This window comes from Bombus huntii, chromosome 17 (genome assembly GCF_024542735.1).
Source record: "Bombus huntii isolate Logan2020A chromosome 17, iyBomHunt1.1, whole genome shotgun sequence".
Lineage (NCBI taxonomy): Eukaryota > Metazoa > Arthropoda > Insecta > Hymenoptera > Apidae > Bombus > Bombus huntii.
Window position 1 is genome coordinate 336,236 of NC_066254.1, and position 19,565 is coordinate 355,800.

The window sequence follows — 19,565 nt, forward strand, 5'->3', positions numbered from 1 at the left end:
ATGCAGATGTAAAATATGAACATACTTTAAGAATATTAGGGAGAGTCAGGTACTCTCGCCAAGTTCCTTGACCGCCGATACTACCCACTATGCCTCTATTTTCAATGTTCACTTCGAACGTATAAATCGAAGTAACTCCAGCGCCGATTGTCACGGAATCACCCATTGCGGCAATAACATCTATGTCTCCTGGTTTTAAATGGTGAACCGACTCGGGAACTTTTGGAGACCTGCCGGCTAAACAAATTAAAGTAAATACATTAGAATACATGTGAACTTCAAAAGATAAGCATCAATTTTACTATTCTTAAACTACAGTGGGGTGAGAAGCTTATAATGTTATATATCTTCAAAAATGATATTAATAGGACAAGACTATGGATGAACTCGAAATCACATTGACATTCTTGTGGCCATTACAAATTATAAAGAACAGCGTCCTTCACTGTAATTTCCTGCTACAGAAATTTACCGATTGTCCCTAGGATAAATTGCAAAAATTATTGGAAATAAAAGAAATTTGCGATTTAAATTGAATAATGATTTTAAAGAATAAATACGACGATATAATATTTACAAGTGATATCATGAAGTATTTGACAATAATAATCATAAATTTGGTTAAGTACCTGTTACATTGCAAGGAAAAGGGACGTCTATTGGAACTTCCTTTTGAAATTTATAATTATTTCGTAATTGAGACATTCGATCGCCATTTCTTGTGCCTACAAAATAGTTATTTTAAAACAATTTACAAAAATACTTCATCTGTGATGAAACATTGCGCGCGATATGTCATAACTCCGATCAAGTAATTACAACGAAGGATTTCAGAACTTTTACAAACGTTATCGAATTCGTTCTTAATTTTAGATATACAGATGTATGTTTTCACTTCTTAAATTTAACTTGCATATTTTAATCGTCTAGAGTTTTAATAGTATGTGAAAACTTTCGTGAGCTACTGTATATTTTCAAGATTTATGCTATAAAATAAAGGCGTTCAGTGGCGAGGTATCAACTTTTCCCGCGCAGCCCGTCACTAACTTAACCAAAACCCAATTTCCATCTGAAATCACAATCAGGTTGCTGCCTCTTGTACTCGTATAACAAGACTGGCCAGTATTTTAAGAACAAATGGAAATGGACATTTTTTGATTTCACATTTACCTAACAACTCGTCACTATTAATACACTTCAGGACTGCTGTTTAGTTTCGTTACGAATTTCGAAATAAGTACTGTTTGCAAAATTCCTCATCTCAAGAACCAGAAGAGGGTGCCACAGAATTCATAGCGCATGTTACTTGAAAATATAATCTCTACAATATTTATATGTTAAAAGAAAAATGATCCGTGCTGTGCAAGTTTTTGTCTACTTTTACCGAAAAAAAATTTCGACAACTTATCATTTTATCACGAAAATATATATATTCACAATAAAACATTAGTCTATGAAAAATAAGATACACAATATTTCAATTCCTCCAAAAAGCATCTCTCTAACCAAAAGAAAGTGATATTATTGCATAAAGACGTAACACGAAATAAACTAAAACAGACGTACCGTAGGATTGCGTTAACCAATTACGATATCCACGGTAGATGGAATTAAGAATCGACGTATCCAAGGCAGTTCTTTGCGACATGGTCAGTACGCATAATTCCAATACAAGGCACAGATACAGCTTCTTCATCGTAAGTTTTCTTGCACAATCAAATGGTCACTTTTACGTTTCCACAGTGATTTTTTATTTTTGTTGATTATAAGAATAAAAAGATATAAGTTTTTTCGATGACTGCTAACTGTGGCGCGTATTATCGAGGACCTTGATAGCACCGCATCCAGTCTTAGCTGTTGCTAGTTAAAGATCGTTATGAACACTGTTCGCACTCATAAAAGGTTTGAATCTGTTATGCTACATGATCATAATGTGAGATAAATTGTATTCTTAGATTCAGATACTCCCAACTCAATTATTTTTCTTGCTTATGTATTTGCATTTACGTCGTTAACAAGGTCAGGAAAATTAATAAATACGGATAGGCAACGCCTGGGCAATTTTATTTACATATTATATTGTCACGCCCCGCGCTGCGTACGCGCCGTAACGTAGACTAAAACTACCAATAGCGCGAGTGAGCGTCTCATTTTGAGATTCAAATAAACTTTAACAATTTGTATAGAAATCAAATTCGAGCCTCACAACCCCCACGGAATAACCCGTCACATGACGACCCCTCCACGTTAAATCTAATTATAAATAAGCGTAGCGACATGGAAGATTGAGAGGTAATTCCTTAGTTAAGAGTAGTTAAATCCTCAGTTCTGTGTGATTAGTTCCACAGTTCTTGGTGATTAGTTCCTTGGTTCTTGGCTATCAGTTCCCCAATTCTTGGCGAGTAATTGCTTTGTTCATAGCGATTAGTTCTCAATTCCTTTAGCTGTTAATTTCTCAGTTCCTTTGTCTTTCAATTCTTTAGTTTCTTAGTTTTTCAGCTCTTAGTTCCCTTATCTCTTAGTTTTTGCTCTTAGTTCTTAAGTTCTGTAGTCCTTTAGTTCTTTTGCTTTTAGTTCTTTGTTTCATTAGTTCCCTGTTCTTGTCAGTTTTGCTAATCGACGTGTTTGTATTTGTCAATTTGTAAATTATTGAATATTAATTAAATTAAAATCTTGTAATTAATAAGAGTGAAAACGTATCGCGAACGATTGTAACTTCGAGTATTCGAAATCTCAACGACAATTCTGTCAATACCCAATTAGAATTAGAATAGACATTTGTTGTGGAGAATATTTGTCTAATAATATATAGCGGCACAAGAGTTAGAATTCTATTCAAATCATGTTGTTGTTTTGCTTCGGAGTATGAAGTTCGTTAGGTTACGTATAATGTAAGAATAAACAAACTGCGAGCAAAACAACGTCGCCGCTACATGTAACCGTAAAACAAAGACAAATTTGAATCTTCCGACTTCCCTCTGACTACTATAAATAAACGGACGCGATCGCAAACGGATTATTATAAACTGTGATCGAACGACGTTACACACACCGTTTTACGACTAGGACATTGTATTGACGATTTTAAATACAATAACGATTTTACTTACCTACTAGTAATTTCATCATTCAACCTCCTACAAATTGGTGACCTCGACGTGATAAAAGTGATAGAGATAACCGGGAGAGTGTCGATAAGACTTCGAACTCCGCGAGTATTAGAGCGTTCGAGATGACGAGTACCGGCAAAAACGAGCTCGGTAACGTGGACGCGGAAAACGCTCAGTTCCGCATACCACCGTTCTGAGCGGATGATGTAGAGCTGTGGTTTAATGTGTTAGAGGCACAGTTCAAACACGCCCGGATTACGAGTGAGGAGGCCAAATATAATGCCGCCATCGCGAATATCGATAAACCTTATGTTCGACTCATCCGCGACACCTAATCCAATCCACCGGAGAGCGGGCAGTACGAGATCCTCAAAAAGGAACTCATTAAGAGGCTGGGCGAGTCAGACGCCCGACACCTACGTAAAATAATAGAGAGCGAACAACTAGGCGATAGGACGCCTTCTCAATTTTACCGGGACCTGAAAAGCCTCGCCACCCCTGCAACATCGGACGAACTCATCCGGACTCTCTGGGAAGGCCGACTCCTGGTGCACGTGCAGCGCGTCCTGGCCTCCGCCCAGGATAAGAAGCCCGAAACTCTGACCACGATCGCCGACAGCATCCACGAAATACGCCCGGAACTAGGACAAGTATTGTCTGTCTTTGTTTACGGGTGCTTTCCTCGGCGTCAACTTATCGCCATACAGAACCCGGGCACTCCTAGGGCCATAGGGGTTGGGATACGCTCAACCATCGCGCAAGGCACCCAGTGCCTTGCTACCTTGATTAGCTAAGCCTGCAGGGGCTGTCGCTCGTTACAGGTCGAACGGGGCGATTCTAAGCCCTACCGTCTCACCAGGACGGTTCCGGAGCAGGTGGGACGCTGCTCACCCGCCGAAGGCCATTCGGGGCGAGCCATTACCCCCTAAATCGGTTCTCTTGCCAGCATCTTGGCCATCAGCCACTACCACCACGAGTCCAAACCCATAATTGGTCGAGCAGAGGGGTCACTACTCCCTCCGAGTTTACACTCGACCGCCCGTGGTACCATCCTAAGTCATTGGTGGGACTATCATGTGGATGTACCGCCACGTCACTGCCAGCCGGCGACCTGCTAACCGTACTTGACAGATCCAGATAGGACCCACGTAAGCGGGGGCCTCAAGGCACAAAGTGCGCAGGAACTTATCCAACGGTCCTATCCTTGGCATCAGGATCGTGGGTGCGTTACTACCCAAGGCCACGTAGAGAAAGCATAGACGAGCCTCTCGTCTACACTCCCGGCGACCTTCCTTGCGGTGTACAGAGAGGACTCACGTAAGCGGGACGCTTGTCCCGACGGTCCTCCCTGGCTGCGGGAACGTGGGTTTGCCAGCCCCCATAGACTTACATAAGCAAGTCCTCCCTGCGGGACCCGTATCGGGACAATCGAAAACGCGGTAGATCATCGAACGTTAGCAGTAGCGCAAGGTAACGACGATGAACTACACCAAATCCTCAATTCCGATTCTCGCACGCTGCGGCTTGAGAAGATCCGATTTCCTGAAAAAGACACCGAAATATACTGCGACACGTCGACCGGAACCTTGCGGCCGTTCGTACCGAAACAACGATACGACACAACGTGTTTCAACCGTTACGCGGACATTCCCATCCGGGAAAAGCTGGTGACAACGCGTTTTGTCTAGCCGTCTGTAAACAAAGATTGCCGTACGTGGACGCGGTAATGTATAGCGTGCCAACGTAATAAAGTCACCAGGCATGTATCATCACCAGTTGGATCGTTCGGAACTTTAGCAGGCCGATTCGAGCATATACACGTGGATATTATCGTAATGCAGTATTCACTGGGCTTTCAATACTGTCTAACGTGTATTGATCGTTTTTTCGCGCTGGCCAGAAGCCGTTCCCATTGCCGACATGGAAGCGCTAACCGTTGCTGCGGCCCTCCTATCGACTTGGATTTCTCGTTTCGGCGTCCCTTTAAAAATAACAACCGACCAAGGACGCCAATTCGAATCGCGTCTGTTCGAAGAGTTGTGCCGGTTGCTCGGCGTCACGCACCTACGCACATCGGCCTATCATCCTGCGTCTAATGGGATGGTAGAACGCCTACAGAGGCAGCTTAAAGCGGCGATCAAATGTCACGACACGAGCAACTGGGTCGAAATTCTGCAAATCATGCTATTAGGTATTAGAACCACGATAAAGGAGGATCTAAACGCAACGACAGCCGAGATGATATACGGCGAGTTCTTTCTACCAACTAAGCAGCGGTCCACCTCGGAATTCGCAACCCTGCTCAAGGAACAAATGGAGAAAGTCCGGTCTCAGCCCGTTACACAACACGATGAAAAGAAATTATTCACTTTCCGCGAGTTGGAGCCTTCCGCCTATGTATTCTTACGATACGACGCAATTAGAGGTCCTTTACAGCAGCCTTACTATGGACCGTTTAGAGTAACGCGAAAAGGCGAGAAAACGTACACTATTAATGTCAACAATCGCGATATAACGGTTTCCGTCGACTGGCTAAAGCCAGCCTTTGTAGTACCAGAGGATCTCGAAGCGAAAACCGCCGAAACCCGTGACATGCTTATTCCAGTAGAACAGACGAACACCTGCAACGAAAGCGGCGTAAATAGTAATAACGAAAGCAACGAAGGAAACACTAGTAATACGTACGTTACGCGGTCTGGCCGAAGAGTCCGTTTCCCGATCGGCTACAGGCAGGTTTCGGCTAGACATCATAAACTATCAAACACGGGGACTTTCAAGGGAAGTGCAATAAAAACGTTATCACTGGTAGGGGGGGGGGGTGATGTAGCGGCACAAGAGTTAGAATTCGATTCAAATCGTGTTGTTGTTTCGCTACGGGGTATAAAGTTCGTTAGGGTACGTATAATGTAAGAATAAACAAACTGCGAGCAAAACAACGTCGCCGCTATATGTAACCGTAAAACAAAGATAAATTTGAATCTTCCGACTTCCCCCTGACGACTATAAATAAACGGACGCGATCGCAAACGGATTATTATAAACTGTGACCAAACGACGTTACACACACCGTTTTACGACTAGGACATTGTATTGACGATTTTAAATACAATAACGATTTTACTTACCTACTAGTAATCTCATCATTCAACCTCCTACAAATATAATAGGATTAAGCGAATATTTATTTTCACCAACTTTGATCCTGTCCCGTGCCAGTACCCCTGCGCGTAGCAGGTTAGTCGAAACGTGGAGATTAATTGCCAATCGCATTAAACATCAGACAACGTTACCATTTAATCTAAATTCAAAAATTAACGGCAACACAACCAAAACGAACCAAACAAAAACGTAACAATATAACGTGTATAGACTACCGTTATTTCTTATTGTACTTTAAGCATACTATAAAAATTGTATAACAAGAAAAAAGATTTGAAAGAAAAATTTTTCTCAAGAAAAATGTTACAGATGTTGCTTTCCTTGACTTTCATACGTTAAATATGATAAATTCAAGTTAAAATATCTGCTAAATTAATATAGTTTTGGATAAAAATAGGTTAATACTTTTTTATAGAGAATGCCGAACTGGATTAACGTATTAAAAGGCATATGATTTTATTTGAAAAACCAAAACTGACTTTTGCATTTTCTCTAAACCTTATTACCACATTTTTCAGTCTTTTAAATCCTAGAATCCTTATGCGAAGCATTTTCCCGTATTCTCTGAAATGAAAATATTTAAATGAACGGAGTTAATACGGAAGATGTTAGTTTCTAGTTCGTTACTGGTTGCTAATTACATGTTTATTCGTTGATTGCTTTGCCGAGAATTTTTTTATTTTTTTAACATAACTTATTTTCTAACAGGGAACGTCATCATTAAACTAATTTATAATAGAAAAAAATAATTTTACGTTATTCTAATCGAAAGTGTATTCTATTTGAAGTTTATTAAAGTTGGCACTCCTGATTTTCAAATTTCAATATTTCAGTAATTTCAATATTAACTGTTCTCTTACGTTGCCGATTCTCCTTACCAGCTGTTGGGTTTCGTCTGTCCATCGTGCCCTTCTGGCTGGTCCTTTCCCGGGGTTTTTACCTAACCTCGAAGTCATCAGGTTTACAGCTCGAGGAGAACATGTAATTCGGAATTTCCTAAAAAAGGGATTGGGCCTGTCCATAAACGGATGGCCACTCAAAATTCCGAACACGAATTATGATACTTGAATTTATACTCACTTTCTTCAATCGAATGTCGTGCTCGAAGAGAGGAAAGCAATAGCTCCAGGTTTTGTAGTATTAAACCAATTTAATTGTATAATTCGATAAACAGTAACATAGTTACAGTTAGATAGTTACAGACAGTAACATAATATCACATCCAAGTTGTTCAATTTATATCAAGAGCCGGTGATGCAAAGACAAAGAAATATAATGTTTGTTCGACATCTTTTCTGTTTGCGATCGTTAATCCGGTACACTTTTACGTGTTTCCGTTCCCTATAAATATAATTTTTCCTCGTATTCCTCGTATATATATCGGGGTCGAGTCAAATCCCGATCACACTAATCTAATACAATAAATATAACAGTATAAAAAGTTCTTGACAGTTTACTTGCTTAAATTTTTATCAGTGTGTAATGCAAATGTGAAAGGAGCGAAGAAAGCAGAGGAGAAAAGGATCCCAAGAGCTTCCGTTACCCTGTTATCGATTAACGTTTAAGTCTCATTAGGAAGTAAGTATACGTACAAAGACGCGTATTTATTTTCCATGTAGAACGTCATAAAAAACTTCCTGTTTGCGTCGATGCGTTACAGAGCGGGTTACACACTGGCCTAATTGTCTCACACAACTTCCTCTCATTTATTCCGGTAATTGTTATGCATGATCTTATAATAATAAGATTTTTCGATACTTCCTCTGTCGCTGTGTGTAGAAACAACGATTAATGGATATATATGTTTTTCCGAAGATGAACCGGAAGCACATATACCAACAATCCTCATTGCTATTGTATATATTGGTTTTGTTCCATTTGGAATTGTTTCCTCGTTATTGAAACTACGTAAAACGTAATAACCTAATAGATACTATAGAAACAAATATAATATTATGTAATATTTTCACAAAGTCAATAACACACACATGGGATACATTGGGATATTGCAAAATATCGCAAGACATTGTAGAAAATGTAAGATATCGCTCAAGACATGGTGAAAAACATCACATAATACATTACACAAAATTTGATCCTTAGATTTAATACATTCATGATGTACTTGATCGGTCAATAAATATTTATCCACAGAAGCAGGTTTCTGTTGATCTTCTTGCTCTTTTATAGCTCTCGTTGTTGTTTTTCTTGCTCTCTTCACTGAGCGTAATTTGTCTTTTTGAGTAATTCATAGGTTGCGTTGCGATTTTCTAAGGCAGAAATACGTGCAAGTGTAAAATTCTATATTATGTTAAATTCTATTTATAATTTTGTAGAAGTCTTCAGTTTTAATCATAATTCAAATCGCTGCTATAATGAATAGATAACGTTGCATGTAACACAAAAAAGGTAAGTTCATGTGATCCCCAGAATGTAGTACGTGAAAAGACATTGCATGTTCTGCCTATTCTGTACTTTGTTTGTGTTGTCAGAGACGAAGTTTCCTCTCTGCTACACAATCGAAATTTGATATGCGCCATCTATGAGCTGCTGTTAGAACTAGAGTTAGGTATAAGCGATTACACAGTGGCAGATTCGTATCATCAATCATTACAGGGTTTGGTTTTACGTGAAAAATAATCATTTACGTACCATAACACTATTCGCATATAACAAATATTACAAATATAATTATTACTAAAATTTACTTATGTACGGCGTTTTTCCATGGACTTTAAATCTCTACGGGGCAATTACGGACAGAGTATTACTCTAAATCAAACATCAAATCAAACATCAAGCATACCATTCGTAATGAGCTAAAAATTTATGTCTATTTAACAAGTCAATGGGAAGAATAAGATATCATGAAAGTCATTGCATCTACAAAGAGTCTACAGCTCTGTTTTCTGCCGAAAATAGCATCTACGTGATCTAGTTTCAACGCTTAATTTTCTATTTAAATATTCTCAATATTCTCTACCTATACCATGAGTTTGCATTGCTTGCGATTTAATTACTTTATGTAATTGTATTTTAAATGTCTTTTAGTAGCTTTCGTTAAATATTTTGTTAAACTGGTTAGTTAAATTAATACAAAGTGTCTAAAATTCAATTACATGTTTATTTATCGTTACAATTCCGTGTTATTTATTTTCATTTAATGCAACAATTAGGAATATTCATCAGTCTCTAATACAATTTATCATCGGTACATGACTAATTAATTTTATCACGGTTACAGAAAAGAGTATATACAGACACTCTTATAAAATTTAAATTATACTTAATAAAATTTGCAATTCAGATAGTTCACGCGACAGCACTCGACGTAGCCTAGACCTTCGTAATCTAGACATAGACCAGGTTATGTCATGACAAAGCCGTAGAAACCTATCTCGACGTAACAGGTAAACGTGCCAAGGTAAACTATACAAATGAGGATTGAGAACACAGACTGTAAGAATTCAAGACCAGCGAAGAACTATGTCGCATAAATGTACTTGTATTTGGTGACACTATATAGCTATCCCCGGTAAAAGAACATTGTTGTTTCGTACAACTACAGTTGTGATTATTACAGTCACATTGCAGATATTAATTCTTGGTACCAATTTTCAATCTGCGAACTCGTCACGAATACCATATAAGGCAGAAGGACGATACAGAGCTTATCGACCTATTAAGTAATTTACGATTTCACGACATAACAATTCCTCAATAAGAAATACTATGCGAGCGAAGGAGAATTCCTGTATTCTGAGAGTTTGTAGTTGGTGCAGCATTAAGAATATTCCCGACAGCATTTAATGGACGAAAATGATACAAAAATGAGATAGCATAATCACATTGTATATACATTACTTACTCAGTAAGACGAGTTTCGCTAGATATGGAAAATGATCCTCCAAGAATGTTATTTCTGCAAACGTAAATAAATGCAGCGGAATGTTGCATACAATAGCATTAGCTGAGAGATCACGAAATGTTACGACGAAACGTGTCAATTCTGGTGGTTTGATGAACGGCGCAACGGGAGTCGTAAAAAAATTTACATCGTCAACACTTTGAAGAAATCAACTGAAAGACGGGGCATTCCCGGACTCAGTGCTTATAAAATTTAACGACGAATCCATTGAAAGCAAATTCAAAGACATCGATGGCTACATTCCGATATCTGCAACATTTCAGGCGATGAAAGGTTATGAAATTAACGTTAAACGCAGAATGTTATCCCTTATCCTAAGCTGTAGTGACTGTACATAAATTACGAGAAACTACACCAAACAGGGCTGTAATTGGTCTTGGCAAAAAGAATTTTTCAAACGACCAAATCTACTTTGCTCTTAGTCGTGTTAAAACGTTAGACGGCCTTGCTACATCTGATTTAACGCCTAAGACATTTATTAATGAATCCTATGACGAAAAGGTACTTGCAGAAATGCAAAGATTACCAGGACTTTCTTCGCCAAAAAACAGCTGAAGCCTACTTTCTACGACCAATGTGTCAAGAAACGACCCAAATATCTTTGAAACGAGGAGTTAGTAATAAAATATACGAAACAAGTCAGCATTGAATGACAAACCTATATTTAGAACCGGGCGATGTACTCTCCCAATGAAAATTTTGTAAAACAATCGCCCAATTTCATCACTTCCAGCAACTAGTTTGTGAGAAACGGTGGGATACAACCGAATGAAACGACGAATAAGACAGTTCATTTGCAATAACGATAAGAATAAAGAAATTGAACAAATTTCACAAGAGAGACCAATCATTAGACTATCTCTACAAGATGCAGGATGTTTTATCCCAACTGGTTGATCCAACACAGAGCGATCGATACGCATATATAAAAATGGTCATGACTGCTTGACTGACTACTTGACAATAATCATGCGTGAAAAATTCTTTAATGGGATCAACGGAAGACATACCCTACGCGAAACATCTTAATATCAGTTCAACGATTGCAGAGCAATCACTGAAAAATTAACGCAAAAAGATTATATCACGAGACCAACAGGAGAATATGCTCTATGAGATGCAACAGGAATCGTTTTGGTTCATCAAGCCGTTCCATGGAAATCGATAGACATACACGAAATCGGTATATCATTCATCGGTGAAATTAATGTTTTAAAACAGAACATAGTTTAGAATAAACAAATCGGAAAAGTTTTCTTAACAAGATTAACGAAAGAGTATATCCTACAAGATGCATGAAAAAAAAGGAAAGAAAAAGATATAATCATTGAATTAGAAGTCCCCTCTCTCGAAGTCGATATAATATAAATATCACTTAATCGGATAAAGGTTTATCCCAATTAAAATATTTGTAATTGTTATATTTATATATTATAACTATATTATAATTATATCATGTTGCAGATAAAGGAACATGTTTAATATACTGAATATAAAGTATTTTTTTCACACTTTCTTGTACACTTCTTTTTATATTGGCCTTTACAATGAACTTTCTTTCAAACGTTAAATATAAAATTTTGTTATTCTTTGGTAATTTTATCATTAACGCATAACTGAACAATCTCTCCACGGATACAGAAGAAGACATTGGTGTGTTATATCAAAGAAAATATACGTCGAATCAATGGATAATCCTTTAACATATGCAAATCACGACTTTCGTGGAAGAAAATTTTGTGATTTCTAATTCTGTATTAATAGAAACTCAATTATAGATTTCAGATTGTGACGATCCAAAGTCGAAAAGGTCATCATGTGTGGTATCAATATCCTCTGACGGTCCCTAAGGAACATAAAAAGGAGAAGACAAGTTACGTAAAAAAATAATACTGCATACGTTATCGCAATAATAATAAGGAAATTATTTTATCTATACGTACTTGTCAGCAACAACCGTTTCAAGTTCTGCATGTAATTGTGGATGGTGACTCGTTTCGATGTAATTCGGCCATCGAGATTTGAATTATAAAAACGAGAACGCTATAACTGCAGTTTACTTAGCCTCAATCGTGGCAAAATAAAGAGATGATACCAATCTTGTATAGGAACTCTTCAATAATCCTTTAACTAATGGCGTACAAAACTTGTATTACCTTTTATTAATGTTTCTAACCTTTTTCTAAACACAAAACCGAAAACGCAATGCCATAATGTGGCCCTTTTTCTCTCTGGATGACATCTAAAACTTTTACTAGTGGTGTTTGCAACGAGATCGCATAGGAAATTCCATCTTGCTATTCCCGTTCTGTTCAAAGTATAACTTTATGTATTTTGCATAATTTCGGCAAATTTAGGACGTGCGGTACATTTCCGTAATGCATTGCATTTGGACATAACGTTGTTGTTAATTAAGTTGTTAATCACATTTTTCACACATTACCGTCACGCAATCAATTGTAGTACATAGACTTAAAGACATGTGTGCATGTCTAAAATGTTGTGATAAACACGGTCTGATATCCAAGGTGAAAGATGCATCGTCTTCAACATCAGTTAGATAATTTTCATCTTCATGATTCCTGATGCAGATGTTGCCGATGATCTCTCAATGTATTTATCACATTGAAAAGTATCTACACCAATGCTAAATGATATGCTAAACAAACGAAATGCATTTACGGAGCTACCAGCATTGTCTATAATTACTGTCTGTATCATACTAGAACAGTGGCAACACTTGGCAACATTGTATACCGCTGAAGCAAAGTGCCTAATGAACCATCTATATCCCAGCGGTCCTTCCGCCGAACGTTGGAGAAGAACGCGCGGCAACGGTCTCGAACGCCTAACAAACGCGTGGATAGTGGGGATATTGAGGGGCAACAAAAAGAAAAGATTCGAATCCGATCGACGGTTAGGTCTGAACCAGGAAGTGAAAAGGTCGCGTTGTAACCACGCAGCGAGACTGAGTAGCGAAACCGAGAGCGATACGCGACGCGATCAAAAGAAGACACTTGTTAATAAATATATTGTTGATCTAAACACCAAGTGATTATTTGACGCGCTACACCCAATATCACCTCAGAACTTTAATCGAATTCTAAGTGAATTTGACGAAGAATATCAGCAATCTTATTAAAACTGTGTACGCCTTTGAACTTCATACATGCCAAAGTTGCTGGCTGCCGCTCGAATGCAATTCAACCTAAGCAACGTACAATGACACCGAGGAAACTCTTTCTTCTATTAGACCACGCATTGGCTGTAATGCATATATACCGTATTTCATGTAATTGTTGCTTTAACTGAGTAACCGTGTTCAGATACATCTCACTTCGTTCGACCATTCGCGAAGAGACGCGATCGCGAGGAAGCGCGCCAACGGGAATCGTAAATTCCCGTTTCGATTATGAAATCGATGCCACGAAATGATCGATCCTCTATTTCGGTCAGGATGATAGAGATGGTTGAATTGATTATAACACTGAGGTAACAGGTTACAATTCACGCTTTATTCCAACAACTTGTACACATAGACAGTGACGCTTGGTGCTTATAGATATAAGTTAAACCGATGACTGATTTAAAGATGCAAAACCTGTGCTGAGATGTTAATTGATCTAACGATGAGAAACCAGTGCTGATGTGTTGACCGATCTGTAGATGATAAACCAGTGAAGTTCGGTGACGATGCTGTCGCAACAGAAAAATCTTGCTGGGTGTTGGTCGCCCCGCCACTGATCGCTTATGGGTGAAAATCTCGGGAAAAATGGGAAAGCCCCGTTTCCCTACTTTTTTTCCTGATGGAGCAATAACCATAAGGAACCTCTTGACTTGAAGGTGTTTTATACCAATTAACGGGCTTAAGCGTAAAATCGAAAAGCTTAGATTTATGACAGTTCTTTATGATTATTGCGGTCAGACTAATTATATTTGCACAGCTAGTGGCCTCATCGACCGAGGAATGGATTCCGTGTTACGCAAAGAGTCACCGGTCGTAACAGTCGCATATCGCTGTATTTAGTCTTATTTTGATCATCAAAATTTCACAAGTACGTTAGTGAAAATTTAATTTCAAAAAATTCTAAACAGTAAAAAGATTTCTCTGTTTCATTAGTATTGTCTCGTCCAATGTCTTGATGATTCTTGACTGAAATTCGTGATCTAAATTCCGCAATTAGATAGTAAACTAGAAGTAGAAACGATTCTATTCCTAAAGCTAGTGACAACGAAGTGTTACACGTGGCGAACGTAGAAAAGAATAATGCGATTGAAAAGGAAAGAGAAACAGGGACTGTGAGTCGAAGTATTCGGCGACGCATAAAATATGAAGCTGCGTAATAAGCTGAGACCTTTTTCAGCTGAAAAATCAAATTTTCTTATTTTTAATACCCACTGAATAGAACTTTTACCAACTGTTTGTTAGATGTTTCCGATTAAAATGGCAAAAAGCATGATACAATTCGTAGCATATTTGCTTATGCTGAATGTTATTAAATGCATATTGGTAAATCAATATAATTCGTATTGCACCGTGTTTAGTCTCATTTTAATCAAAAAGATTTTACAAATACGTTGGTAGAAGCTTAATTTAGAAAAAATTGAAAAGAAAACATACGTTATCTCGATAATATCTGACATGAAGTAAAATGCTACAACTGCAATGGAAAGCACCCAGCTAGCTACAAGGGCTGTGTAGTCAGAAAACAATTGCAACGTAAGCTGTTTCCGCCGCTTCGAAACAGGACGCACAACAACTTTTACGGGCAACAGGATAGCACAGAAACTGAGACAACAACAAATTTACAGCATGTAATGAATAATAACCACAGTAACACCAACACCGTTGGTTGGCATTGTTTGGATGTCAATGACATCATCAACAAATATTGGTTGGGGAGGGGGGATTCTCTGTGCGTGTTGATTTGGCAGCGGGTCTGCGATTCCATAGCGTCGTTTGAGGATTCCAATACGGCGAACCTGTTGTGAGTGTTTATTTGTATTTGTGGCGGATCGGTATCAATAGGACGTCGATAGGTCGAGCCGCGGGTACCAACCGCCAACACTAGAGGGCTACGACGACAACGGGTCTGTCTGTCTAACTCGCTAGCGGTCGAATATACGAGCGATTGATACAAATACCGCACCTAGCGAGACTCCCTCTACGTCTAAGGCAGGGACTACCGGGCATAGCCTTATTGACGAGTCCACCGATAGTCCCGGGACGAAACGCACTCTCTCTCTCTTTTCATCCGTCACATATTGTTGACTGTTCGTTCCGGATGTCGTTCGTGTTTGTTTTTGATGTTTCTATCTTTCGCTTTTTTGAATTAATGGCATCATTGGTACGGGGGGATCTGCTGCACTTTTGCCACGGAGGAGGTAGCGCGGGGTAGTTATGACTTTGCTCAGGAGAGCCTGGTCGTGATTGCTGGGCCATCATCGAGCTAGTTAATTCAGAATGAATAACTAGTCGTGAGGCTATGAGGCTAGTATTCGGGTTAGGGTTAGGTGCATGGGATTTTCTTCTCCCTAAAGGATAGGAAACTCTTGGCTGTGTTCACTTTCGACGGTTGAGCGGCACGTGTTGTTTTCGAACTTCACTGGGTACTACAGACACGTCTGCACGCTTCGGCACTCAACAGCGAACTGATAGCTTTCCTTAAAAGAAATATTTGTAGCGGCACGCGACAATAAACATTCCAACGGTTTCTGTCCCGTGGCTCGCCACACGCAGATCCTATTCTTCGGGTATGATGGTTACCAGATGCCGACACGTCTCCACAGTACTTGATCAGCTAGCCCGAGGGCCGTTATAAACACTAAGATCTAGTTACCTAAAGTCCTTCAAACAGACAAACAGTCTTTGCCTCAACTAAGGAAAGATAGGGGAAATCTATTTTTTTCGACGAACGACGTCTCCCACCAGCAACTTTCTCTCGAGGGCGGCTAGCATCTTTTTCTAACTACCGATATGGAGATTGACCAATTCGTCAATTTCCCTTATTTTCCGAACGAAGGCTATCCCCGACGAATCCGATGATCTCGTGTCCTTAGACACATCCCATCATAGTTTTCCTCTGTGGCATCGTCGGGACGGAAAGTCATTCTTTCTTGCGGTCCCAATTTTTTTAATTATTTATTTATTTACATTTTACAATTTGTCCAGTAGGACATTTGGTAAAATATTATAGCTTAGTGGTATAATAATATAACATGTGGATGGCTACCCCCAGTGGGATACCATCTTCGAATTTGATTGATTTATTTCTTTAGTGTGGTGAGTGTTTGTATGTTAGGTTACGTCCTTTGTGAGATCTGTTGGGTGTTTCCTTTTTAGTCTTCTTTTTATGTTTGTTGCGCCGATCGTTTCCGCTGCCAGCCGGTTGGGGTGCGTTGCCATTCTTTCTCTGTACCTTCTTGCATTTCTGTTAATCTCCTCCTTGACCGTTGGTATTTCCAGGTCTTTCCGAATGTCCTCGTTTCTAACGTACCATGGCGCGTTTGCTATTGTTCTGAGTATTTTATATTGTATTGCCTCTATTTTGGTTATCTGGTTTGGTTATTCCGTATGTTCAGATTGGTTTTATGACCATATTATATATTTTTAGTTTGTTTTCTATGCTTAGTTTGGATTTTCGACTTGTTAGCTAGTACATTTATCACCTTGCCATCTGTATTTTGTCTATTGTTGCTTTAATATGCTGTTTCCATGTGAGTCGTGCATCTAGGTGGAGTCCTAGGTATTTGACTTGCCTTGTTTGTATCATGTGTGTGCCGTTTAGTACAATGCTTGGTGGTTTCTGTTTTCGCAGTGTGAATGTAATGTGTTTGCATTTTTCGGGGTTTGCTTTGATTTGTTTTGCTTGAAGCCACTTTTTTATTTTTATGATATGTTCTTGTAGTAATGTAACTGCTGTTGCAGGGCTAGTGTGCCTGACTAGTACAGCTGTGTCATCCGCGAATGTCAGTATTTTGCTATTGTTAGTTGTTGGTATGTCGGCCGTGTCTAATGTGTATAAGATTGGTCCTAGGACGCTTCCTTGCGGAACTCCTGCCTTGATTTCTTTAACTTCAGAGTATGTGTCTTTGATTTTTACTATGAAGCTTCTGCTGCTTAAGTATGATTTGATTAGTTGGTATATCTGCTCCGGGAACTGTTTCCTGATTGATTGGAGTAGGCTAGTGTGGTTTATTTTATCGAATGCTTTTTCGATGTCCATAAAGAGTGCCGTGCAATATTGTTTTGTTTCCAGCGCCTGTAAGATTTCATTGACGAGTCTGTGCGTTTGTTCTATTGTGGAGTGTTCGTTTCTGAATCCGAATTGGTGATCCGGTATTAGTTGATTCTTCTCTATTATAGGTTTTATTCAGTCGTAAATTACTTTCTCTAGTATCTTAGAGAACACCGGAAGTAATGAGATTGGTCGGTAGGATTTGGTTTCGTGTGGGTCGTTGTCTGGTTTGGGTATCATTATGATTTGTGCCAGTTTCCAAGATTTTGGAAAATATTGTATTCTTAGTATTGCGTTAACTATTATTGTGATTTGTCTTATCGCTTTTGGTGGAAGGTTTTTCAAGATTTTGCCGTTAATTAGGTCGATTCCTGGTGCTTTATTATTTTTTGTTTTCTCAATTATGTTTCTGATTTCTTGTGCTGTTGCTTCGGGTATGGTGTAGTTATTGTCAGCTGGTGTACTAGTGGTTAGCGCATCTTCGTCCGTATGACTATTGTGGTTGCTGTTGTTGATGTTATGTGGGGTAAATGTGTTGCATAGGTGGTTTGAAAATTCTTCAGCTTGCTCTTCGTTGCTCCTTGCCCATGTGTTATCTGCTCTTCTGATTGCTGGTACCATTTTTATTGTCTTCTTTATTTTTTTTTGTGGCTTTCCATAGAGAGTAGTTGTAGTTTTCGTGAAGAGATAGTGACTCGATGAACTTTGTGAACTCGTTGTTGTTGTGCTCTTTTATTTTGTTTTTTATTTCTTTTGCGAGTTTGTTTAGGTGTTTTTTGTTTTCTTTTGTTCTGTGTCTTTGCCATTTTGCTTTCGCCTTTCTTTTTTCTCTAATTTTTTCGAGGATGTCTAGTGGAACTGTTTCTGTTTGTCTGTTGGTTGTTTCAGGTATAGTGGTTGCCCTTGCTGCTTCTTGGATAGTTTCTGTAAATGTTGTTACTGCTTGATCGATGTGTTCAGGTGTTTTCAGTGGGATGTTGCAGCTGATTTTGCTCTCTATTATTTCTTTGAATATTTGCCATTTAGTGGTTTTATTGCATAGCGTCTCTGTGCTGCTGTAAAGGTTTGTTTCAGTATGTAATTATTATGATCAGAGGTAAGCTCGAGGCTGGGTGCTATGTTTAGTTTATTTGCGTTTAGTCCCTTTGTAACTGCAAAATCTAGCAGGTCAGGTCTGTCGGCCAGTATGTCGGTCTTCCTGTGGATAATATATTGAGGTTATTATTTCTAATGTATTTTTCCAAGGTTCTGCCTCGAGGTGTGGTGATTCTTGATCCCCATAGTGTGTGCTTTGAGTTATAGTCTCCAGCTGCAATATACTTGTCACCCAAGTGTCGAAAGTACTCTTCCCACATTTGCGATGTAATTTTGTGCCGCGGCGGTACATATACTGCTGGCAACTGTAAATGGTTGCTGCTAGTCTGTACAGTAACGGTGGTTGCTTGTATATGTTCCTTACTGACCTGGCTGTGTAGGCGATGTTTAATGTCGTTTTTTATTACTACTGCCGTCCCTCCGTGTGCTTTCCCTGAGGGACGCTTGGTGTTGCATATGGTGTAGTGCGGTATTTTTATGTAGCTTTTTATTGTGAGGTGTGTTTCTGAGACGAGTAGTATATCGATGTTATTGCTATACAGGAATGTTTTAGTTTGTAGGCCGTTAGAGTTCCAGGCTGCTATTTTAAGCGTGTCTATTTTTATTTTTTGCTCATCATGTTAGTAAGTAATTGTAACACGACTGTTATCTGCTGTTTGCTGTCTGAGGAGTTCGTTTTGTTCGCTTATAATTTTTGTGAGTATTTCGGTGTTTTTTATGGAATGTTTTATTAACTCTTTGATTTCTGTAGTACCGTTGCTGTGGTTGTTCTGTTCTTGACTGTCTAAGGGTGACGACCGGTTGACTACTTGCGCGTAGCTTCGATTTCTAACGGTGTTGATGTTAGTGTGGTTATTGTTCATTACATGCTGTGTATTTGGTGTTGACATAGATTCTGTGTTGTCCTGTTGCGTGTGGAAATTGTTGCGTGTCCTGTTTCGAATCGGCGGGAAAAGTTTGCTTTGTAGTTGTTTTCTGACTACGCAGCCTTTGTAGCCGGCTGGGTGATTTCCACCGCAATTGTGACATTTTACG

At 38.9% G+C, this 19,565-nt stretch overlaps 2 protein-coding genes across 5 annotated transcripts in view; one reads left to right on the forward strand and one right to left on the reverse strand.

Annotated features, from left to right (window-relative positions):
* The window catches only part of LOC126874980 (putative fatty acyl-CoA reductase CG5065), a 672,215-nt gene that overhangs the window by 96,515 nt on the left and 556,135 nt on the right, over positions 1–19,565 (forward strand). The gene's annotated exons all lie outside the window — the stretch shown is intronic.
* LOC126874985 (phospholipase B1, membrane-associated-like) overlaps positions 1–19,565 on the reverse strand; it is a 60,096-nt gene that overhangs the window by 4,669 nt on the left and 35,862 nt on the right. For 2 of the 4 annotated variants that reach the window (XM_050637580.1, XM_050637584.1), the window contains exons 1-3: positions 1,567–1,938; positions 630–725; positions 26–237 (exon numbers count right to left, since the gene is read on the reverse strand). In XM_050637580.1, the coding sequence (XP_050493537.1) occupies positions 26–237; positions 630–725; positions 1,567–1,696 (438 nt within the window). In that variant the 5' untranslated portion in view covers positions 1,697–1,938. Of the gene's footprint in view, positions 1–25; positions 238–629; positions 726–1,566; positions 1,939–19,565 lie in introns of those variants that run through there. The other 2 variants (XM_050637582.1, XM_050637583.1) reach the window with 2 other exon arrangements.